At 41.1% G+C, this 24,772-nt stretch overlaps 2 protein-coding genes across 10 annotated transcripts in view; one reads left to right on the top strand and one right to left on the bottom strand.

Annotated features, from left to right (window-relative positions):
* The first annotated feature begins 4,477 nt into the window (after positions 1-4,477).
* LOC131892396 (uncharacterized) lies at positions 4,478-8,029 on the top strand. Its single transcript, XM_059242249.1, has one exon. The coding sequence runs from the start codon at positions 5,403-5,405 to the stop codon at positions 7,506-7,508; it is 2,106 nt and encodes a 701-aa protein (XP_059098232.1). The 5' UTR covers positions 4,478-5,402; the 3' UTR covers positions 7,509-8,029.
* Positions 8,030-11,914: 3,885 nt separating this feature from the next.
* Positions 11,915-24,772, bottom strand: part of LOC131892393 (protein jim lovell-like) — a 34,725-nt gene continuing 21,867 nt past the window's right edge. For 5 of the 9 annotated variants that reach the window (XM_059242245.1, XM_059242244.1, XM_059242242.1 and 2 more), the window contains exons 4-7: positions 24,717-24,732; positions 24,420-24,631; positions 24,152-24,347; positions 17,560-19,333 (exon numbers count right to left, since the gene is read on the bottom strand). In XM_059242245.1, the coding sequence (XP_059098228.1) occupies positions 18,306-19,333; positions 24,152-24,347; positions 24,420-24,631; positions 24,717-24,732 (1,452 nt within the window). In that variant the 3' untranslated portion in view covers positions 17,560-18,305. Of the gene's footprint in view, positions 12,491-13,575; positions 14,009-14,029; positions 14,972-15,030; positions 15,154-15,225; positions 15,430-17,128; positions 17,266-17,559; positions 19,334-24,151; positions 24,348-24,419; positions 24,632-24,716; positions 24,733-24,772 lie in introns of those variants that run through there. The other 4 variants (XM_059242247.1, XM_059242248.1, XM_059242246.1 and 1 more) reach the window with 4 other exon arrangements.

Raw genomic sequence — 24,772 nt, 5'->3', positions numbered from 1 at the left:
TTTAGGTTTTATTCAGTTAATTACTACTGACTTGGGACACTAGCATTTAATTATAGACCAATCTATCGCGTTGAAATTGCACTCCAAGAACACAAATGGTACCATTTGGGTCATTAGGGAAACGAACAGACTTAAAGGTCAATTGCTCAAGTCATGCACTATCGTCCAGTTTACTCTTTCGATACCTTTTTGCCAGGGATTAGGTGATGGAAGCGTCGCTTCCTTTCAATAGTTTAACTTGAGCCAAGAATTTGACCAAGAATCAGCAAATTCGAAGTAGTCTGGATTGCTACAAAACAAAAACAATTTTAGGTTTATACCGAGATACATTTTAAAAGGTCGAATATAGCATAGGCCATGAGTTTAAGTTTTACAGTTTCTTGCTCCTAGAGCTTAACCTTTGAGAAAATAGGAAAGGCATATAAAAGCCCTTGAATATCTTTATTCAAAGTAGTCGTGCATACTACAACTGCAACATCATACTATGTCGGTACATTATGAATCCTTAGAGCTTGTAGATTCCCATGGCATGGATCTTTTTTCGTCACATTTCATTTCGCATAAAGTATAATCGCGCACTAGCAGATGATAAAGCCTTGATATCCTCTAACGATTGTTTGTTACCAAGCCAAAATGTAATATGACGTTACAACGACAATTTAAACAAGGACGCTCTCTGTTACGAGTGTCTCCATGTTTTGTGCTCCTGCAGGTACTTTTGCGCTGAAAATCTAAGGTTTTGCTTTATACATTGACAGACGATCTGGTTAAAGAAAACCACGTGGAGTGCCATATTTTGGCGAAACCGCTTAATTTTGATGACATTTTTGCTTCGAATTATTAACAAGGAAATCTTGCTTTGAGGACCTGGTCTTTTGTCTACATCAATGTCTACAAGCAAATCTAATTTACACCAATCCGAGTAAAAACACTCGTATTCTAAAAAAATGGCTTTGCAGTGTCAATGTAAAAAGACATATGCTATTTATCCTTGTCTTCCATCTAAATGATTCATCACAATAATAATAATAAGAAGAAGAAGAAAATGCCAGATATGAACCAAAAAATCCCTCTGGCGTAGTCTTTGATCGCATCACATCTTTCCGATCTGGTTATGCCTTCTCCCAGGCTCAATCAAGGGAAGGCAATACAGAACCTTTCCAATGGAGACATAGCGTGCAATCAGACAACAACCAAGAGAAACTGCCTCCAACACCTACAACAATGCCGACAATACCCGCGAGATTGTCATGGTGGAGCTTAAGTATTGCAGCTTTCTGGCTACAAAGCGAGGGTTTCACATAAACATGGAACACGTCCCTATTCGGGGCTGTAGGAAATGAATTGAGCACGACAGCCTTTTAGAATAGCAGGAGCAATTTCGTGAGAACCTTGCCCCTTAGGTGAGAATCATGATTGTGATTGATATTGACACTTCTGTCTGAATTCCCATTCTGTTTTCGCATGCTGTTTATTCTAAGAATGAATTTGTCATGTTGTTTTGGGTTCTTATTGTTTTATGCTTCCAACAACGAACACAAGCCCTTAATGAATCGATTCTTTGAAAATTTGAATCGTAAAAACTCGTTGACCCTTAGTGTTTCACTTCTTAAAACACTGCATAGACAAATAAAGACTTGAATCTGACATCACTTAAAACCTTCAGCGCAATCTTTGAAAAAATGCTTCAAAGCTGAATCCTTTAAAGGTGCTCGTGAGCAGATTTTACTTAACTTTTTTTGAAGTTTTACCAACTTGTCTTGATTGGGCAAACTTTTGAAATGATACTTTTATTGATTCTGTGAAAATAAGAACTTTTGGCAACTTATTTCCCCAATCCTCGGCTAGATCGCCTTTAAAAATTTCAAAACGACCAATTTTCAAAACCGCCACTTGATATCACTACTTGTAATAATTCTATTCAGGAATGGCACAAAGACGTCTACATTCAAACTAGCACAATGGCTTACTTTGATCAGAAAGAGCAGGAATATTCACTTGTGTTCAGATAACAAGGCCAAATTAACGAAAGAAACAAACAAGTGATCTGTCATATTGGATGGAATAATGATTAGCATACTCAAAACATCGCCTTGTATAGTTGAGCACGAATAGCTTTAATCATTCATGTGATTTCTGATAACCATTCATGGCTGGTTTTTAATTATATTGTTTGAGTCATGTTTCCTAGGACATATTAATATCAAACTGTTACAAAAGTCAGAAGCCATTTTCACCATGCTTCAAAAAGATGGCAGCAATGGCAACCAAGTGGTTTTAGCTCAAGTTTTAACGCTTAAAAGGGTTTTGCTATTGTTTTTGAATGCAAAATGCAAAAGCTTTTGATATGCTGAAATATTCCACGATGAGCCGATTGGGCGGACTTCTCTTTATTGAATTGTGGTGCGTTTGCGTTGTTTTTGGACCGAAATATTATGTATAATTAGTGACCCGGGTCACATAATGTCCGGCAAAGATATCGCTTTCAAGGCATGTCACGAGTAGTTCATTTAGGAATCTACCATGCCTCTTCCTGTTTTGTGTGGGCAGTCTGACGTTGAAAGTAAGGGCCGAGCATGTTCTACCTTGTTTTGATATTAATAATAACTAGTTATTTATTTTACCGCAACCTCCGTCTTCTACAGTCCAAGATGTGCTCATTTACTTGGTTGAAAAAGAAGGAAGAACTTTTTGTCACAATTCCGTAAAAGAAGCCCTGCTGCGAAATCTCTGGAATCAATAATTTCTTTTACGGATACTCCTCTAGGTAAAAATCGAAGGTGAGCTCCTTATGCGACGTAATAGAGCTAACAATTATTACAATTTTGAGAGACGTAATTCAATCGAGAGCTTGCCAAACATTGTGCACTTAAGAATAGACCCCATCACGATATTTCTCAAGTAATCGATTTATAGTCTGACACAAATTTCCCTTGCCCGATCACCTTTTGAATAATTTGAAAATTGGAACATTAAATATTTTAGGTTAGAAAAAGCGCCTGAGTGTACTATTTAGCGATTGCCATATTCGGTTCAAGTTGAACCTTTTCGGCTTAAATTTTTACGTGGCAATCAACTTATGGTTTTTGACAAATCAGGTTTGAATATTTAAAGACTCTGTCTAGGAACCACAAGGTCCTTAGAAAACGTTTCAACTCGAATTGACCAAATCAAATTGTTCGGAACGATTTGATTGCTATTTCGAATGCCAGATTTAAAATGGACTGCTTGAAGTATGTAATAGTTTACTACATAAAATATTGAAATAATTTATGTGGAAGGAAGGATTTTGATAGAGAAGAATATCACATTTGCACTGTGGTCAAAGGGTTCGTGCGAGATGTAGATAAATAAATAATGTTGACACAACTTAAAGAAAGTTTGCTAAGATGAAATTTTGGTAATTAAGATGAATTTGATTGAATATATTTTGTGAATGGAATTCGAGACCCTAGATGGACGAGGAGGAGGATTTTGACATCAACGTTTCAAAACTTCGATAATGATTGATTGAGTAAATCAAGCATGAATAATTGAAACATTTGCATAGACGATGATAAACTATAATTTTATCAAAGGGAGTACATGCAATGAACCAAAAGGACCAATAAAGATCTGAAATCGACACAATTTGAACTAGTGGTGTTAAAATCACACAGATTGCTCACTTTGTTATCTATTCATCCAGAAATCTTGTTCTAAAAACTCCAGGCATCCAAATAAGCACGTTATTTGTATTCAATAGCTTCTCTATCAAAAAAAGCAGAATCGATAGGGGATGTCAAGTAAAGGAAATTCAAAGAAAAATGTGGCCCGGCACCCTGATTTTGGGCATTTGGGGGAGAGAGAACCAAGACAAACATCACAGTGAACTTTCGGCATTCGCCCATTGAATTTTCAATAATCGAGCGATTTTGAGCGAGCTGTATTACAAAACCCTACTAAATGAGCATGTTTGGTGTTAATCAGTGAACGTACTATCAAATTGGCTCGACACCACAATGCTAATTGCCTAGACAAGCATGTAAAATGTGGATGTTTGTGCAAGTGTGGATAAATCTAAGCTTGTTGAGTGAGACATTGAGTGAACCCAATAAAGACCTTTATTGTAAACAAGATTAAGTTGGTGCATCCCTCTACCATAAATAGGGTGATTCATGTGGTATTTCTGAACTGAAATTGGTTTTTTTGCTTGTCACGAGAGTCCACCCTGGAAGCGTGTCGTCGATCAGACAATATTTGTATTTGATCTCTCACAGTTCAATTTGGTCACTCTGTGCGTTGTGCGTGGAGGCCGAGGACCTCCTTGCTCTTTAGAAATACCAAGCCCGACACGCAATTTCTGGAGGGACCACAGAGCTACTAGAATCCTCTTGTTTCAGAGGTAGAGAGCATGGGTGGAAACGGTGGAAACTCCACTGGAAAGCAAAGAGAAGTCATAGATACTGCACGTGTCATAAGAGACGGAGAGAGGAAGGCAACTTTAGCGATGAGACCCAAAAACGTGAACGCCATCTAGGTTTTAGTCTCCAGCCATAAGCATAAGGTTAATTCACTTCGAATTCATATCGCAACACATTGATAATTGATTTGATTGAGAGCAGTTATGAAAACAGATTTGCACTCACTTATTTCACTTTTTTTTTACACAAAACAAGGTATGATGATCCTAAAGTACTCTTAATAATTGCCATTTATTTCCGCAAATGAATGAGAACGGGTGTAAGTTATGATCTAAGTACTCCTGGACAAACCATGCCTCCCAAAAACTTGAAGTAATTTCTTGCATCCGTCGGTGCTTATTTGAAAGAAAATGATAGGCCATGGCAAACGAAAGTTGCAAAAAAGTGTCTGCATGACAGCACAAAGCATATATTGAAAGTCAACTCTTTTCCGCCAGAGTTCGTCAGTGCAGTGGACATCCATGTTTCGCCCGCTACTCGACTGGAGGAGCGCTTGTAGGTTTCCGTCTTTCTCCTAGTAGGCCTGCCAGCTAGGTCTGCCTAATGCCTATAGATGCTCTAGGCAATGAATCCAGTGTCTCTAGGTCTGCCCTCTGCTAATGAATTGCAGATTGTAGCCTCGGCTTGACGACCTTGGTTCAACGTAAGTGTTCTAAAACGACTATCCCTTTGGGGATGCATTGAACCTGTTTCCTCCGAGTTTTCCACAAAGCAGGAACTCATTTTCCGTGTTCTTGTTCGATAAAGTTAGTATATTAAAATAGTGCCTCACAACCTTCACATGGCAACGCATTCAACGACCACTAGCATTTTAGTGCTCGGCATTGAATATTTCATTATCAATGTTTTTAGTGCTTGTCGAACAACGAGACCAAATGGGACTCAGATTGCTGCAGTTCCACTTTGAACCTAAACGAGCTTTACTCGCCTATCGGCAATATGGCCGCAGATTCCAAGTGTGAAATGGACTTGGCCGCACAAAAGCGCCACGAGGTAAAACGGTCGTTAATATGTAGTGTTTGCGGAGCTCAAACTGGAAGCTATCATCTGAACTATGGGGCCAGTACTTGTTTGAGTTGTCGGGCCTTCTTTCGGCGAACCGTTCAATGTGGGGATGATGTGAAGTTTGTGTGCAAAGGTGATGGTCAGAATGTATGCCGGATCACGGAGAAGAACCGGAAGAAGTGTAAATTGTGCCGCTACCGTGCTTGTGTGGCAGCAGGTATGCAAGGGAATCAAGTCATGTCCTCGGAGGATAAGAAAAGTTGGTTCCGGAAGATGAACAAGAGGAAAGACATAAAAGACAAATCTGATCCTGAGTCCCCAGAGGTCTCCTCAAAAGGGCTCCAGTCGGTCAGATCTGTCCGGTCCAAAGGCCGGACCAAATCAGGCACTGCGAGCTCGTTGTCGGATGCCTGCTCTGATAGTAATCAAGACACCCCTGTCTGCAGTACAATGACCAACATCGGCAGCACGGTAGACAGAAGTTCGGCCTCAAACTTTGCAGTTGCGACTTCCCCGCCCATGAGCCAATCGACCGTGTTTAGCAACCAGACATCTCCAGAACCTATGGACAACCTAAAACAATCCATTGAAACAATCAAGGCAGAATTCGCTTACGCCGTAAGCCAAGTCTGCTTTGACCCTGTCCTGGTGGAGAGTATGTACGTTCAGGGGGATCAGACTAGGTTGACGAAGAAAATGCTCAAGAACCATTTGGACCTGATTCAGAATGTTTGGGCTCATTTCTGCCGAGGAAACATGGACTTTTGGTCCCTGTCTTCTTTCGATCAGGCCCGACTCCTCACTGAGAACGGCACCATGTTTCAAGTTGCCGTACTGTCGAGATTTTGCTGCTCTTCATACCGCTTGGAGCAATTAGATTGGCTATTTTTGGGACAAAAGATGTATGGTGTCAGTCTGGGCACTGATTTGGTCAACTTCAATTTCTCCTTGTGGAATAGCTCGAATGGACTGTTGCCCAATGTGACGCAGCTCTTGGAGACTTTGAACCTCATGGGAGACATTTGCGGTCTCCCGCTGTCAATCGACTGCTTGGGTATTCTGGCTTATGCCTGTTTGTTCCACACAAACAACTCCTCTGACCCCTTGTATGAGAATCCCGATGTCATATTCAACTATGCTCTCAAAGCCTCGGCCATGGCAGACTATGCCCACATCAACAGGCACCTTCTCCAATGCCACCTTGACAGCTTGAAAGAAATGTCCCTCTCCATGACCACTTGGGTTTGGAGCCATCCCATTGAAATCAAAGAAATCGGCCATTCTTACGGGGAACTGGACGAATCCCTACTCCAACAAGAGTTCAATACCATGGACAGGATCTTCAAGGAGGTGCCATTGGGCCAGGACGTGGTGGAAGAGCTCATTGCTTATGCCATGGATGTGCCCGTGTCTAAGGGCTTCATGCGTCGCGCCATTGTGACGTGGAAACGGCGCTTCACCATCATCATGAAGCAACACTGGGAGTTCCTCTCCCTTTCAGACCGAGGCCAAGCTGTTCTCGTGGAGAAGGCGTGTATGCCCTCATTTGGAGTGGCCAAGCTTTGGAGCGAGAACCTCCCAAGTGTGCGGGCTCAAATCGAGTTTGCCTTGGGAGTGTCGGACATATCCTTCCTCATGGAACGGGTCTCGCCCATCTTGCCCTCATTCACCCCCAAGAAGCTCACTGTCCAAGGGTTGAACAAGTCGGCCAAGTTAGCCGATGTGAACGTGGTGGCGCGCTTCGAGCAACTTAAGCTGGATCTCAACTACATCGTTACTAATATTGAATTCTACAAAATTATGTTCCTCATGAGCCTGTTCTTGCCGGCAGCTCAACTGTTCCCTAATGAACCAGTGGCCAAACTAAGTACCAAATACCTCCACATCCTCTTGCGTCGCTCCCAATTCCTGGCCCTTGCCGATGAGGCCACCATCAATCGGTCGATCAGGTTGATTACCGAGATTGGTGACATAATCAAAATCATCTTTGGAATCCCTTCTAAATGTCAAACCTCTCCGCTGAATTCTTCCCCTCTCTAAGGGGAGATCGCTTTAATTTTAAATGATACAAAAAACTTACTCAAAATCAAATTCTATCCTAATTAATGGTCTGCCTACAACTACAATGGGATCAAAATGCATGTAGCTCAACGGCAATCTAATAACATTCCCTTGGTTCAGATGATGCTCAAGATTAAGGGAAACGACAATCCCCAAGTTCAAAAAGTAATCAACTTCAAAAGAGGGTGTTTTATGTGTGCCAGAACACATTATATATGACCCTTAAACGCATACCTCCTCAAAACAGACTCTGTACCTCTTAATGTGAATCGCTCGGGTTATCTCGTTTCGACGACGTGATATTGTTATGGCTTCAGGCTGAACAATTCCAGTCATTGGCATGACTAATTTTTGTTGTACCTTTTAACTTCTTGCAAATAATACCAAAAAGCTGTGAATTATGTTTTGGAATGAATAACTTGTTTAAGAATTCATAGCCTCCAATAAACCACCACCGTTTTCAATCGCTATTGTTGTGATTGGAACGATTTATGTGTTCATCGTGAGCGAAATCTTTATAGACAATCTAGAAAGCAACTTTCCGATAGTTGTTAATGGGTTCAAAGAAAGCAACGCACAAAAACAAGTATGATGTCGGATAACAAAGTAAAGAAAGAAAGAAATGGTACCATCCAAGGACGAATTGGGCTCAAATTGATTTCATTTCACACTTTTCCATATGCGGGAAAATTGCTCTCCCATGGTGCAAATTCTAATTAATGTTGTGCGCTTCAATGACGAGCTCGAAATCATCAAATTCTTTACAACCATGAGGAGAAAAACAGTTTTCATGGTTAGAAATCATGGCAAATCAAATTACAATTACATAAACTGTCAATATCTTTTAACCGGTGCCGAGTAAGTACAGGGTGCAAAGATATTAAGGGCCTCCATGGCTGTTTCTAACAATATTTCTCGTTGCTCAAAGATTTCTTTGACATAAAACCACAAGCATTCCTTAAGAGACACTATTTAGTACATAGTGGCATATTACAAATGGTCTAACGACATCCTAGAGGCAATGGGCAACCCTCTGAGCGATTGCCGTCCAAACAATGTCTGAAAATTCAAGTGAGCGCAGTCTTAAGGCCAGAACCAAAGATAAGGGCATCCTGAAGGCCGGCAAAGACCAAGAGACGTTGGTTATTCTTTCAGTGTTCATCCTCAAACCATTTGAAAGTAGAGAACCTCATGCAAGTGCGATAAGTTCATTTAGAACAGACCGGACTTAGGGCCGAAATCTGGAATTTCAAGAGTCAATCTTTCGGTGGCCAAACATCAGAGAGTTGCCAAAGACCTTTAGAGTTAATTTGGATCATTCGTGGTATGGCGTTAGGTTTTATAATATGTCCTTTCGTTGAAAACTGCAGATTCAATATGATCCAATTATTCTTTTAGTAAGGGGATAGGATTTTCAGAACCCCTTAATTTCTTTACACCGTGTAAAATACGGCTTGCTGAAAATCAACACCTATTGACAAAGTCTCACCATTTGATATACATGTATTGGGGTGAGTGAAAATGATTCAAAATAGTGATTTTTGGTCAACGTCAATTACTCGAGGTGTGGATTTGTTCAGTGCTTCGCAAAAAATCAAAGGATTTGCCACTTATTCAGTTACGACGCTTCCTTTTAGAAGAAAATGATATTCATTTCTTCCTCTGCTGATTAAACAATATTGTTGACTTAACCTGGAAGACTTCTTTGATGACATGATCCTGCTGGTCAAGAAAGTGTCGACACCTCAATTTCAAGACACTCGATGCTTTTACTTACTCCTGGAGGCTTGAGCTCGGGAAAGGGCAAGGAAAAGTGAAAGATATACTACGTACAAAATAGCGACTCGATCAATACTGCACCACATTAAGCATATAACAGATCAAAGCGGGTAAGAAAGCCTCCTGTGCGTTGTTCACAGTTGTTTTGGCCTGCTTTGGGACCAGATGTAGACATTTCTCAGACACGACCCTCCACATTTTAGGCTCTTAAATCCTCTTCTCTAGTTTCAAGATTAACAGAAAAGAATGCACTTCAGATGCATATCTCATGTGTTTTGTGAAAATAGTTACAAATACAGATGATTTTTCCGGACTTTTTTCATAATTGTACACGCTTCTGGGTTTTCATGCATTCCATTAAACAATTTTGAGAGCGATTGTACAAGGGGTACGAATTTTAAAGAAAAAGCGTTAAACGGCAGGCAGTCATGATTTTTCGCATAAACTGAGGAAAAAAGTACAATAAATGCCAGCTCTGCCAGTTTCACCAATTTCTTCCAATACGAGAGATATCTCATTCATGTGAGGTTCTGAGAAAGTCATTTTTGAACCTGTTTGGCAAGTCTGATGAACTATTAGATTTGTTTTTCTACATGATTTTCAAAGAAATTTTATTCAAAACTAACACATCTTTGCAGAATTCCTTATCACTACTAGGAACGGAATCCTCAGCACTTAATGATGATGCTAAATGTTGACATGATTCGCCTTTTATTAAAGCGATGACGTAATTTGCTTAAAAAAAATTGCGTTAAGCTCAAAATGTTCACTGGAACGTAGACAGAATTGACGCCTTGCACGATATTTTTAATAATAATTCCTAATACTGTAGATAAAAGCAATAAACCAACATGATTAAACTGCAAGCACTGACCTTTCTACAACTTACTTTTTGCTTTATCAACTTCTTTAGCATGAAAAAATGAAATAATTACTTTGAGTATGTTTTGAATTTTGTTTTGATTTTGCTTTATACTACTCAATATTTCACCCAAATTTACTTGACTACAACCCTGTGAATGGCCCTGATTTTTCACAAAAGGTCAAGTAGGGTTGGTAAGAGGGCTGGATTTTATTTCTTGCAGATTTTCATAGATGATCCGCAAGTAGGCACCCAACACGGTGGCAAAAAGTTAGTTTTGACGGTAATGTTCAAACCAAATTGGAATTTTTTATTATCTTTGTTCCCACACATATTTCTTACTTTCACTATCTACTTAGGTAAGTGTGATCTTAATAGATCTAAGATATACTTTCAAAGTATTCAATATCTAAATTGGGTCAACTTGATGGTACACAACATTTCGAGCATTTTCAAGATCAAGCTTGAAAGAGATGCTTAAAAACTTTAGTTTTGTTATTTTGCCAAATCGCTATTATGAAGTTTTCTGGGCATTTGAGTTCGGATACAGCATTGTTATCTTGGAGCTAAAACCAATGAAATGCAACTATTTAATTCCATTTAAGAACTTAAATGCATCCAAATGTAACATATATTCAAATCAAAAGGTTTGAGCCGATTTTCCATCAAATATGTAGGCTTTTGAACACATTTTTTGATATAAAGTCCCATACATTTTAAACGTGAGCTAGAACTCGATAAAGCGTTGTCATCGAAATGTCATCAATTTTTTTACAAAGTACAAACAATTTCAAGATTGTTTGTTTGGGTATTTTCTTTCAACTTCATAAGACCACCGTGACATGACAGGAACGTGAGATGAGACGACCTTTTACAAAAATCCAATTGTATGGTAGAAAGAAGTTGGCAAATGTCATTAAAAAGTCATGATGGTCGTCAGACATGTATTCTTATGAAGAGCAGCGCCGTCCCACTGAAACGAAAATAAGTGAATCTATTATCATTTAAATGTTATAACTCGTGATGAATGCAGTAAAGCAAAAATGGACCACTGATAAGTAAACATTTGTTGAGTCCAAAAAAACGCGTAGTTACCTATATAGTTACTAGTACGTAGGCAGAAATGGGTTTTATTTGTTTTCATAAATGATCTCATATTTATCCTTAATGTGAGTGACCAATTGAAAGATTCAAAATGTACAATAAAAAAAGGTTACTTGCTTAAATGAGATGAGTACGACCGTCAATACTCAGCTTGACACGCATAATTGCGATCGATGAAGTAAAGTGTAAAATCCGCTTCAGATGATCGAAATTTAGACAAAATAACGCTTCTCCCTTTTATCTATTATATGCACCTGAATAAAAGACCGACAAGATGGTAGATTAAGAAGAAAGTTGAGCAAAAGTTTCTGTTGGGTAATCACCCCTGTCCAGTCATATCTTTACGTTATTCAATGATAAAGTTTAACTATATTTGCAAAGACATCAGATTGTCGTTGTTGTGCATGTGTGGCAATTTCTTTCAATTATTCATTAGTTGGTTGCGGTTTTATCCAATTGCCAACCATAATCAGCATACACGGCTTGTCCATCTTTCAGAAGGAATGGTTGATCTTGGTGGTTGAGAGTAAACAAAAATAAATAAATCTCTCTTTTTTCTTATTCTTTGTATTTGAACGGTGATAATGTTAGTGCAGGTGCTCGTGATGGATACCACTACTTTTAAGTGCTCTTTCGTATGTAGGTCGAGTATTGATGATCACGGTGAGGTTGCGAGACTGTTCTAAGTTACTGGATACATATGAATTTCCTATTAGTGTGAAATGAATGCAAGTAAAAAATAATGATCTTTGTCCTTCAATGCTCAGTCCGCGCCACAAGTATTGACTACTTCCTGCTCCTCGCCCTCTTGCTCCTCCGCCTTGACCAGTTCTACAACGGATTTCCCGCCTTCCTCAACGTTATTGTTATTTTCCCCTTCCAGGTCTTCCATTTCTTCGTCATTGGACTCCTCCGGCAAGTCCACAGTTTCAACCGATTTAGCCGCAACGAGACCAGAGGTCGGGGGTGCAGGGGGGATCATGGCTGCCACCAGGACCGGATTTAACATCAGCGTGTCTTTGGTGGCTTGATTCTTCTTGGAGCCACGGACCGTGCCGTTGCCGTTGGTGACCGCATTGGCGTTGGGCGTGACCGTCTCTACAAGCTGATTCAAGTCTTGAGTGGAGAACTTGGTGTTGTGCTTCCCGCGGATGTGGTCCTTCAGGGTGTCCTTACGCGAGTACAGGTAGCCGCAAATCTTGCAACGGAACTTGACCTGCAAACAGGTGTTTTGTTATTAATAGCTATCTTAGATTAACTACTAAAAGCGGAAACAAACTGTAAATATGTGGAACCTATTAAAAATATCTTGAAAGAACGGTGGGAATGTGCTAATCAGAGGCAACCGTATCCTGTATCGTGTGAAAAATCAAGTTAAAGCAATACTGGGTGGAAAAAACAAGGGTCCACTTTTTGGTGCCCTCTGACAACATTCTTCCAGACTTAACATTGAATCTAAAGCTTAGACTAAGATCAACTATTGGAACACCTTTACCCCTTTTCATAACCGATCTCATTTTAGCCCATAGAAGATTGGGTTTCCTCCGATGTTTATTTCGCCTGGAGACTCATCCTGGAACCCTAGTTTTGTGGTCTGTTATCAAGGGATCCACTATTACTTCAAATAACCCTTCACTTTCAATTGGTTCAAGGATGGATACTAAAAGCCCCACTCGGCATCTTGTCAGCCTCCAGCATACTCATAGCTTTGGCTGTGAAGACTGAGCTTGGCTTTATCAAAGCTACTTCAAAATGGCGTATTTTAGAATGAAAATATTGATCTAAATTTCAATGAGTTTGTTTTCCATTGCATTCTTTCACTATCTTGATTATTTGAAATCATAAGTGATGGATAATAATTGTCCCAAACTTGTCTATTGCATTGCAAGCTTTTAGAAGTACATACCGATTTGTCAGAGGACCAACATTCCAATTAAGAATGACACTTGATGTTTCAAAACTTGTGTCACTTGTGTTCAAAAACACAATCTAGAGAAAATTTGCTTAGGATGCGAAAGGAACTTTCAAACTCATTATGTTCTTGTGAATTGAACTCGCAGTATTAAGGAAGGTTCCAAAAATATAGAAAATGGATAATCTTGACTTTGGAATTTTAGGAAGCTTTCTGACAAAGAAATCGTGAGCATTTCAATTTTGAATATCAAATCTTACAATGCCAAACAAACTCAACTCGACAAAACCAACTAAAATCAGAAAATGCAAACGATGCTAAGGAACAAGCAAAACCGGAAGTGTGCATGAAGGGTTGGGAAAGATTGTATGGAGACTTCATCACCAAACCTCACACATGGGCTCCAATCCACACGAAATTCGTCAATTGTCACTCAGTAAATCCACTCTCAAAAACAAAAACCATCCTGTCCCACCTGGCTATGAACGTATTTATGGTTGGTTCGATTGGACACGTGCTTCTTGCAGATTTCGCAGAAGCCCGCAGATGTGCCGTGGCTCTGACTTCCCGCCCCAGAGCCCCCAGAGCCCGTACTAGCCGCTGGTGAGGCCGGCTCAGAAGCCTGAATATCAAAGCCAGGAGTAGTGGAACTCGGCAAAGGGGTCAAAGTGGGTCTATTTCCCTTGAGAAACGGGCTGAATAGCTGTGCGGCACGGTGACCTTCCATTAGGGCCTGCTGATTAGCAGCTGACCGGGACACCGACAACAGCTGAGCCACCGTCTCCAGCTGACTCTGCGAGAAAGGTCGCTTGCGGATCAGATCTGAAGGTAAGAGATAAGTAGTCCAATGACAAACAGTTTATTGGCTTTCAGAGTTTAAGGGAAAATGTATATGTTGGTCAACAGGGAAATAGAGAGAGCGACATGGTTGGTGAATTGAAGATATGAATTAAATTTAGATAGAAAGTTGGTGGGGGTTTGAGGGAGCGATTGGGTAATATCATTTGCTTATTGGAACTTGACGGGTAGTATCAGGTCGGGGAAGATTAGTAGAGGGAGGGTATGAAATGAGAGTCCAAACAATTTTGACTAGCTAGTGTATTTGTGGTAGCTCTTTGACTATGAAACTCAAGAATGTGGGGAGAGTAAAATGTATAAATAAATATATGGCAAAATTCGGTGGGAAATGAACCATTCAAGTAGGTAAACAATTCGGTTGGGAGAAAACGCACACAAGAAAAGCACAACACACGCACAGATTGAAAATTAAATGACCTCGCAGGATTGAGCAAAATACGATTGATCTATGTACATGGAATCACTATACAATCTATCTACATCGACGATACTAGGGTATTTTGTACTTAAATTTTAAATTTTCTGCTATAACATAATGTACCATAGAAATAGATATAGGTCCTATGTATATGTATAAATAATATACACATTATTTACACGTACACACTGCTTAAACGACGAGCGCGATTTTAAGTTCTCTGGCATAGAGAGTCATACATAAATAGCTATATATGTATATCAAATTTTGATAGACTTCAAAGTTAAGGCTCTGTTCTTGAAACATACGATTGATCAATTTCATTGAAATAATAGGGAAAAAAGAAGTGGTAACCCCCCCTAACGGCAGATTATTAAGCCGAATCCTCACGCCCGGAGTCGTCGTCATCGGGACTGGCGTCGTTTTCCCGGTGATTTATCACCAAAACGCGCTCTTCCTCATCCTCTACGGCCAATTGAGGTCGACCCTGTAAGCATCAAGCATCAGAACTACAGATCTATTGAACAGCCATGGTCAATCGGGGAGTGGGCCGGTTCATTTCACGTACAATGATTTCAGACTTCTCGGTCACCTCGTCTTCTTCGATGAAATCATCGGGTTGTTTGGGGTACAACTTTTGTTGCAGGTCCACCACGGAGGGAAAGTTATTGTTCGTACTGGCCTTGAACACCTGGAAGTGGCGGGAACTAAGGGTTAAAGCAAGGCTGTGGATAAGGCCGTATTGGTAGTCGGGGAAGCTTACCTCAGCCTCCGTGGAGGGCAGATGCGGGAAGATGTTGTCCTTAGCCAAATGGGTCTTCTTCTTGAGTTGTTTGTACACGCCCATGTCCGCGAAATGTTGGACGTTGCTTGGCACCTTGGTCAGAGCTTGAGCTTGGTTCTGTTTCTTGATTTCCGCGTAGATTCCACGCTTTCGAGCTGTTTTGTACAACTTCCACTTTGACACCTGTAAACAACATTGAGACAGGACATGTAATGAAGCTATTCGTTTATAATCGTGTCTTTATAAGATGATGCATAACAAAACATTAAAATGATTTGACCCCCCCGCATCCGACGAGTTGGCTTCTGTACATGGTTGTACCCACAACACTGTACAAGTTTTTGTGCAAATGCCAAGACTTCTATTAACGATTTTCGGTGTTATTGAAACAAAAGGATCAGCTTTTGTAAAATATCGTCTCGCATTTTAGCTCAGATAAGTATATTAATCCACTTAAAACCTACAAAGAGATAGTATTTTTAAAAAATGTAATCAATAGATGTTGGGAGTAACCTTATTTGCGTTTCAAACTACAAGTCTATTCAAATCAATTGATTAAACAATGAGATATCACGCTTTTAAGGATTGCATTTGCATCAAATTTGGCTACAAATTGCTCCGGTTATATCTTAAAGCAATTGCCAAGAAATATAATATTCATTTTCTGTGCCTAAAATATAAATGAAAATATTTCCCTTTTTTTAAATAGGTGAGAAACCCCGAAAATAGTTTGCAATGCAACTAAAAACTTACTTAAAGTTAATATTTTGCAATTGTGATGCCATACTTGTAAATTGCAATTTTAATCACGCTTGATATTGAATTTTGACAAAATTCTATTAAGGTTGAGTAAAAAGATCGCTAGCACGTTGAAATTACTTATTGCAAAAAGTGACAAATTTGAAAATTTAACCGTCGCATGTATCGTTCAAATACTTTAGGAACATTATAGAATAGTAGAGCTTTTGGCACTTTACTAAAATGAAAAGCAATTTTACATGTTTAGCAAGTCTGAAGTGACAATTTTTGCTACTTTTAGCTTTGAAACAATTTTTAAAGAAAATGGAAAAAATGTTATTTTTTTGTCGTTTTATTGAAAAAGAAAAAAATATGCTTAGGAAATCACTGGAAATATAATTAGGCCACTTTTTGATCTTTTAAGGCGTGAAACGCAACTTTCAAGTTGTAATAACTGAGCATCTACTGAATAGAAGTAAATGAAAGTTTACGTCAATACATAATTAAGAGTACTTTTGATACTGCTTTTGACAATGATGCATTTTAATGGACTCTAAGTGATTTTACACACTCATCTGAGCTACACTTAAACATGTGTATTTCACAAAAGTTGTTCCTTTTGTGTCTTTGACAAAGAAAAACATAGCCGGCCAAAATATGTTTATCCGTCTTATGCCCTAAAACAGGCGTTTTTAAGCAAAGTTTGGGTTGAAACGAGGCTATAGCAATCTTTCGCTATCAAATCTTGCGATCAAATGATCATATCATAGAAATTGGGTTTATGTGGTAGAATAAATTGTGTTCTGCTCCGTTTAATTATGCCTCTTTAGTTGCTACTGTTACTGACTTTACGTACGTTTCCAACTCTTTTTTTCCTTTTTTTTCAAGACATATCATTCCTAGTTTTAGTTCGTATTTAGGTAAATCTTAAGACCTTCTTAACGCTAAAACGGAGTATTTTGGCAGTCATGAGTAATTAAGTAGGATAACGTGGACGAGAGTTTGAAAACGTAATCTAGAATTGCTAAATCTTATACGTCATATCTCTGAAAATATTGTCATAACAAATTAACTCTAATCCGTGTCCAACACCTTATTTGCTATATTTCCGCAAATTTAGCTCCTAAGTAGGATAAATACTTACAGAGAAGAAATCGGCGGCCTTTCTGAAGCCCATCTGTCGAGTTTGAATCATATCGATGGCGTGCTCAAAGGCTTCTTCCTCGCTCATTTTGGTCCGATCGATGGAGATGCTTCGGAACTCGAATCCGGTTTTGGGTTCTGAAATAACAAGGGATCACATTTCACTCATCTTGCCTTTCCGAAATGACAGAGGAAAGAAGAAAAAAACCAATCAGAATAACATAAATGACATGACAAAGACTTTGTTTTTGTAAAATAGAGAAGATAATGTATTATTTGTTGGAATAGATTACCTGTACACTGCGCCCGATCACCGAAGGGAGAAGATTAAGAAGAATGAACCCGGAACCGACACCTTTGAAGGGTTAAGAGATTGGACATACGACATTATGTGAATGATCTTGTTTCGTTTAAAATCAAACCTCTACAACGTTCCTTTGATAAGTTTTATTGTGCAATAGTTTTAATGGTTTAAATCAAACTGGTTTATCCTCAAACACAGATTTATGACACAGGAGAGATATTTGGTGGAACCTAGGAACATTGAAAAATATGGTCAGCATAATTTTTACACGGCAATTTTTTGAGATCTCTGCTGGTTTTTTTTTCATAGTCGATCAGTAGTCTCCCCACAAATTGCACATTTTCGAACTAGACGTGGTAGTGATGGAACATTGCACAAATGTTGTGTGAGTGGGGGTGATGATATCGTTTTCTTCTTCTTTTTCTTTCCTAGCTTTGTCCAAAAACAAAATTTGAGCACCTTGCGTGGTTCAGCCATTCTTGGAACTAAATTAATACTTTTTGTTTTCTTCTTAGTGCAGGAATCTCAACTGGTGGGGAAGCACGGTAAAACGGAAGCACACGAGTGGAAGTGGAAATGATCAAGATATCTACATGCAAATAATAATAATATTAATAGCAACAACAACAACAACAACAACAACATCTCATGGCTGAAAGGAAGATCAATCAATACTGATGTTGGAGCTTTGGATCCTGGAAGCAACTGAAATATCACGGTGATTATTTACATTGGAAGATATCGGGAGAGATGTAGTCGTGTTGGTGTGGGTATTATTTGTTGTTGCTGTCGTCGCCGTCGTCTTTGGATGAATTTCTTCAGATATTTACATACTCTTTGGAGTTCACTTTACAAGCACAAGTTTAATTTTGATTTAAAGGGCCGAGATCTCGGAGCGATGCTCATTTCCAATGAGCTCTCCACTTTCAGAGGGGTCAGGGTTGGAGGGCTCGCCGTGGTGGCTCGCATTGGCATCGACTTCTTCGTCGTCCTCTTCATCTCCCATGAGCTCTTCTTCAGGCTCATCATCCATGACCAAAGGCTCTTCAGAGCAGCTCTTGTCATGCGGGTCATCTCCATGCTCTAGCATATCATCGTCATGAGTGGAACTCTCCGGTGAATGCGTGCTACCTAGACTGCCCGACCCGCTGGGCTTGTGGTCGGTCGATGCGCTACTCACCGCTGCCGCGGTAGCCACAGCCGCGGCCTGTTGCAGGGCGAATAGCGTGGTATTAGATGGGATGGTGGGAGATGTGGCGTCCTCCGGTTTGTTCTCGGGGTCCCTGGGAGGGGTATTGCTCATCAGACTGGAGGCCTGCTCTCTTTGGATATTAAACATGAGGTCACGGACCCGCGATGAGTCCTGGGATGGTAGCATGCGCAATAGCCCAATTTGCTCCTGCAGCCCCGGCAGACCAGGGAGGAGCAGCCCCCCGGGCCGGTAGGGGCTAAATGCGCCAGAGGTCGATGATGGCACGGAGGAGGAGGCTGACACGCGCGCAGCGGCGGCAGCTAGCGTAGCAGGGCTTAACCCAAAGTTGGGCAGCTCACGAGCGCGGGAATCTAAGCCTAGGCGCTTGACAGAGGGAGACATCTTGAGCTTCTCCTGTTGGTGAAGCTTCTCTTTGGGCGTGGTGCGGGAGTTCCCAATGGTGTTGAGGTTGTCATTGGCAGCCGGGGTCCTTTGCTTGAGTCGCTCTAATTTGAGGCTCTTGCCGTATTTACCTCGGACGTACATTAAAAGGGAATTGTAAGGAATACCGAAGACCCTGGAAGCTTGGGAGGTGGTCATACGCTTATGCCAAACATTCTCTAAAGCCTTGGTCAAGTCTTCATTCGTCCAGGAGCGAGGTGGCCCTCCTCGGGGAGCAGAATGTTGGCCTTTTCTATTCGGATTGGGTCCTACGAAAAGAATGATGTAACGATTTTGTAAATAGTCCAGAGCAAGTCCTACTACTTGTGAGATGAACAAATGATCTATGGTAGGCTCTTCTTTTTGGAAAATGTAAAGAAATTCGAAGGTCAGAAATGTTTTTTGTTTTCGTCTGATCCGATGAAGAAAGCAGTAAAAAAGATGTTTTTTTTTTCTTTTTTTTTGTGAAAGGGATAGCTTTTACAAGAGAATGCAAATAATACCTGATCGATCCGATGTGAACAATCTGATGTTTCCTCTCATCCGCCTGGTTGGAGGTCTTCTTGGTATTGGTCGATGGGTAAACATAATTATGATGAAAACCATAGCAAAGCAACAGGAAGGTAGGATGGGATTTGGTTTGATAAATGTATGATGAAACAGAATCGCGAAGACCTTAATCTTAAATCATGAAAGTACACGAAGGACGTCTGAAGTCATTTGGTTCGAGCAGTATCTAATATCTGCTTCAATTCTCGCATTGTTATTGTTTTTCCACCTTCAAGTCAGACATTGATACACGAGTCTAGATCTCGCTGGGTCTCTGCCAGCCCGTAGACAAAAAAAAAGTTTCTCGACATGCCGATTTTGGCCAAAATTTAGCGCGAATCAAAACTGAAAACAAAACATTTCTCGCGTGATTCATATCACTTTCGTCTATTTTTTAAGGTTACCACTCCCTTTCCACGGTGCAGCCATGAGGTAGCTCGTTCCAAAACCTCCGTACTCAGTCATAAACAGCACTGAAGGCTACTGAAGCCAACTGGAGGTTTCTTCCCAAGGTGCGACGTGGCCTGTTCCCGGATCCACCAAAGATCACTTCTAGTTTATGTTTTTATCGCCTCCCATGAAGTTGTTGGACCACTTGAGGTCAGTCAGTCCCAAAGCGGTTGTGTCATGCCAATTCCAATTCTTCCGAAAACGCGCATCTCCACCCTTTTTGTTTTGCTGGTCCCATTCCCCGCCCAAGTGGTGCATACCAATCAGTTTACAGTGGGTGTGCAAAGGTCTTAAAAAGTTCCGACATTTCTTAGAAGCAAAGGGGTCACACAAAGTTTTTATAATCCTTTCTCTTGCTCTCCCATCAAACAACACAACCTTTGACATAGTCGGCATGAACAAAAATATTTTTCCTGACGGCTCTTGATTTTCCAGAACACCACGCGCCCCGAGTTAAAAATAAACAAAAACTAACTTCACTCGCCCGGCAAGACCAAAAGGAGATCAGGAATGAAATAACAGGAAATCAAATGTGGTAATCCGGACCCAGGAAAAAAAAGCCCTTATCGTCATGAGGTGAGTGTAAAAGTGTTCAAAAAATCTACGTTTGACACTTGAGATCTCATCAGGACGCCAAATCAGGAAACAACGTCCTTGGGGGATGATGACAAGTGTCTATCTACCATTCTATATTCGGTCTCTCTCTCTCTCTCTGTCTCACTTCATTCCCGAAGCCCAAAACAAAGCTTCTGGGAAATCTGTCATTTGCATAATTGAAATTTTGCACACGTCTCGCAAGAAATGAAGGCACGAAAAATTGGTGCGACCGAAAAAGTGTGTGAATTTTAATCCTCTCCATTTGACGGATGCCATTTCTTTCTCCCTGTCTCAAATCGACCAAAACAGAGACGAATATGCAAATGAGAAGAGAAGAAGGGAAAGAATTACGGAATCTGCCATAATTCTGACTCTTGTTCCTCAAAATTGGTTTATACGTGGTCGAAAATCAGAAATCCCGTATATGCATTCTGAGGAGAGGAGATCTGGAATGACAATTTCATTTACAGGAGCATGTGCCATGCTCCAACCACTAGTGGTTTGCAAATTATATGCACGAAGCCGTATGGAGTGAGCGGGGGAGTCGTGAAGTGAGGTGCATGGAACGCGTTCCAATCTCAAAATTCTAATGGAACATGGCATAAAAATGTTTTCGGCAACAGTGGGTGCAAGACAGAGCTGGTTGCACTTCCTTCCTTTGTTTTGAGGTATAATGTATATGTGTGTGGGTGGGTGCACAACATATCAAAATGGGGCATTGCCAGATATGGACACAGAAAATTGATCCTCTGACAGGAGGAATGGTTTGAAAGCGCATATGTGTCCCTTCGATAATATTTCATTCTGCGTGTGAGGTTTAAATCGGAGAGCAACTTTGTCTTAAGACGAGCGCCTTGAAATGGCCATTTGATCGAAAGGTTCAATTGAAATGTTCCCTGTTCTGTTCGATTGTGTATGGAACATATCAAAATTACACACTCATTCAAAGTGGGACGAGTTTTCACGTGCATGCCGCGTCTCACCAGAAGAGTTGGATTGCCACCAAACAACAAACTCTTCTTACTCATTGGGACTGAAAACTTTTTTACCCTGCCAGCAAACCTACTACCTACTGCTGGCTTCTCGTTCACGTCAGAGTACAGTTGAAAATGAAAACCTCTGGAAACATAAAATTGGTAGCCAGAAAGTTGGCCTCTCCACTTGCTAAATTAACCGACTCACTCACTCACTCTCTCTCTCTTTCTACTCAGTCAGTCAGTCAGTCAGTCTCGCACACATTTATTGAAACGAGTCTTGCGTTCCAGGAACCACTTGAGATTTTAGCCTTATAGGCCACTCTCATGCATGGGCTTTGCGCACACACACACATACAAACACACGTACATACACACGGAGTGAGTTCTGAGGGCATATCAAGCAAGGTCCAACAAGTTAAAGAGAACCTCAGGAAATGAAGTCATATACCCTTACGTAAGGGTGGTTCCATAAAAAAGCCTTCAAGTACCATGTCCCTGGACACAAATTGCAGAAAACCAAGACTGACAGCATAATGATACGTGGGGATGGAACCAGCCAGGTCCCACGTTTTCCCCAGTCATCACAATCAGAAGTGGAAAACTTTTTTGAGCATGTAATTTCTTGCGCCAGAGTCTCTCTCCTCTTTCCTAATGAAAACTATGCCGCTCTTTCCGACACATAATTACATGATCCACGTTCAACCATCGTGTTGTTGGAACACTCATAGAACCTTTCACATGTGACATGGTGAAATTGAGGAACAAAAGCGGACTTTCTTCGTTTCTAGCACCTAAACAATAGCCGGAAAAATGCATAAAACCTTTCCGAACCACTGGGTTTGAATATCCCCTCTGAAAACCTTTGACGTCAACAGTGTCGCTTAATAATATACTTTACACGCACAAAATCAGGTAAAGACAAAGTAAAAGTGAGAAAACCCAAAGGAAAAGGTGCTCAAGAAATAGGAAAGAGTTCAGAGAGTTCCACACCACCAGACAGACAAGAGAGAAACAGGGCAGAAAATCCACACCAGAACTTCACACTGCAAACGGGTTAATGAAATGGAAGAGAAAGGCCGAGGTCATGAGGAAAAAGACGGGTTAGACTGATCATGAATTAGCAGATGCGGAAATGGGTACACATGGTAAGTTCAATATGATATACAGCATAATAAAAGATGGGCCTGTATGATAGTGGTAGATATTGGAAGAATGGATAGGGACAATCGAAAGAACATGATCATGTTGGATTTTGAAACCTGAAAAAAGTTCTAGCTAGGCATGAAATATCTTGATGTGTCAGGTCCCTGTCATAAGAAAATCTCGGGAACAGTCAAAATCACCCGGTGCCTGTCAATATTGCCATGTGAGGGGGGTCTTTGGTGTTATTTTCCCAGTATTCAAGAGGAACATGTTCCCAGTTCCAAGTCCATGCTACTTCACTGCGATATTTTTTAACCTTTGCATGTTAGAGATCCAGGAAAGTTTCGTCTCCTTAAGCTCGCACAGGTCACCAACCAACAACGGCCCGAACACCAGGAAAGGGTCCAATAAAAAAATCCCAAAAAATCAGATATGTCTATCTATGCCTGCAAGCTTCTTATTTCCCAAACTTGTATCTGATGACATGGACCTCTGCCTGTGAGGACCCAGCATTTCATACTCCCCGTCTGACTCATCCATTAAAGGCGATCTCATGCCCCTTCATTCAGATGTCTTTGGGCCGTTGTTTACGTGCACTCTCATGACAAGACGATGGATATTGGAACAAGGTAAAGTTTTGGGAACACTTTTCTGCACATACTTGGAACACTGCGCCTGCCTGCTGTGTGGATGGTTGCTACAACGAGGAAGAGAAGCTTAACGCCGACGACGTAGTCTCTGACGCTAGAATTACATGGTATGGCAGTAAAAAAATCCCCGGCCCCAGAGAGCACGAAGACGAACTTGATTGTCTCTCTCGTACTCTCTCTCTCACTCTCTTTGGCTCTACCTCTGCATGATCCATGATTTGAAGGAAAACTTACTTGGCCGCTGCGAAAGTAATCAATGTAAAAGATCACCAAGACAGGGGTGGTGGTGTAATTATACATTGAGCATGACTCACGAGCAGAGTGGCGCAGAATGAGAACATGTTCAAACCAATGCGATTTTGGCCAATTCAAGAAAAACAAGACAATACATCAAAGGGCGACAGGATGTTGTTCCCATTATCTGGTGGAACATGGAACAACCACGACAACAACACACAGGCAATTTAAACTTGTTTCTCTGCAGTCTCAAAACAATACGGCAAACTGACACGCGAAGTCACTTTCCCCACTGGCACATGTGTCAACTCTACTGTACTACTAAAGACCAACCGACCAACCAACCCACCAACCCATCCAGAGACTGGAACTTGCTCCTCATCCTAGCAGCTTACTGACACCGGGTGATTTTTGGGACCATTTCGAAGATATTGGGACGACACAAATCTGTACATGATGGGTAGATGTGGCCATGCCGACTTACCTGAGTAGTTGCTAGGCGTTACGGGGGTGCTTGTGGGCCGACCCATGGATGCGGCCGCAGCAGCAGCGGTCAAGCCGGTCAACCCAGCTAACGAGGCAGGCGTGGGCATGTGTGATGTGTGCGGTGGGAGGGGGAGTCCAGGGTGACCGTGAGGAAAATGCGGTAACCCACCTCCTGCAGCCATAAAGTTCAGGGCCTGGAAAATGGAGTTATGAGTGTTGAAATTGAGCTAAGCAAATTTAGGAGGTTGAGTTTTTCAAGGGCGTACCTGCAGGGCTTCAACGCGTGCATTTGCCTCATGATCACCAAGGGATGGGTGGAAATGAGGTGGTGGCCTGGTGTCCATGTGGTGCGATAGAGAAGAAACGGACGGAGAGGCTTTGCGGTCCATGATGTCATCACTAGATGTGGCCTCACTCTCGTGCATGGCCGAACTCGGGGTTGCCGCAGTATGACGTCTATGTTGACTGTCCTCAAGCAGTACGGCCAAGGCGGATGTCACTCTCGTGCATGGCCGAACTCGGGGTTGCCGCAGTATGACGTCTATGTTGACTGTCCTCAAGCAAGGATTCCATCTTGACCTGAAACCCAATACAAAATCGTTGAAGAGGTGTGACATGG

This window comes from Tigriopus californicus, chromosome 12 (assembly GCF_007210705.1).
Source record: "Tigriopus californicus strain San Diego chromosome 12, Tcal_SD_v2.1, whole genome shotgun sequence".
NCBI classification, from domain to species: domain Eukaryota; kingdom Metazoa; phylum Arthropoda; class Copepoda; order Harpacticoida; family Harpacticidae; genus Tigriopus; species Tigriopus californicus.
The sequence above is the reverse complement of the archived record's forward strand: the minus strand, read 5'-3'. Positions and strand labels throughout refer to the sequence as shown.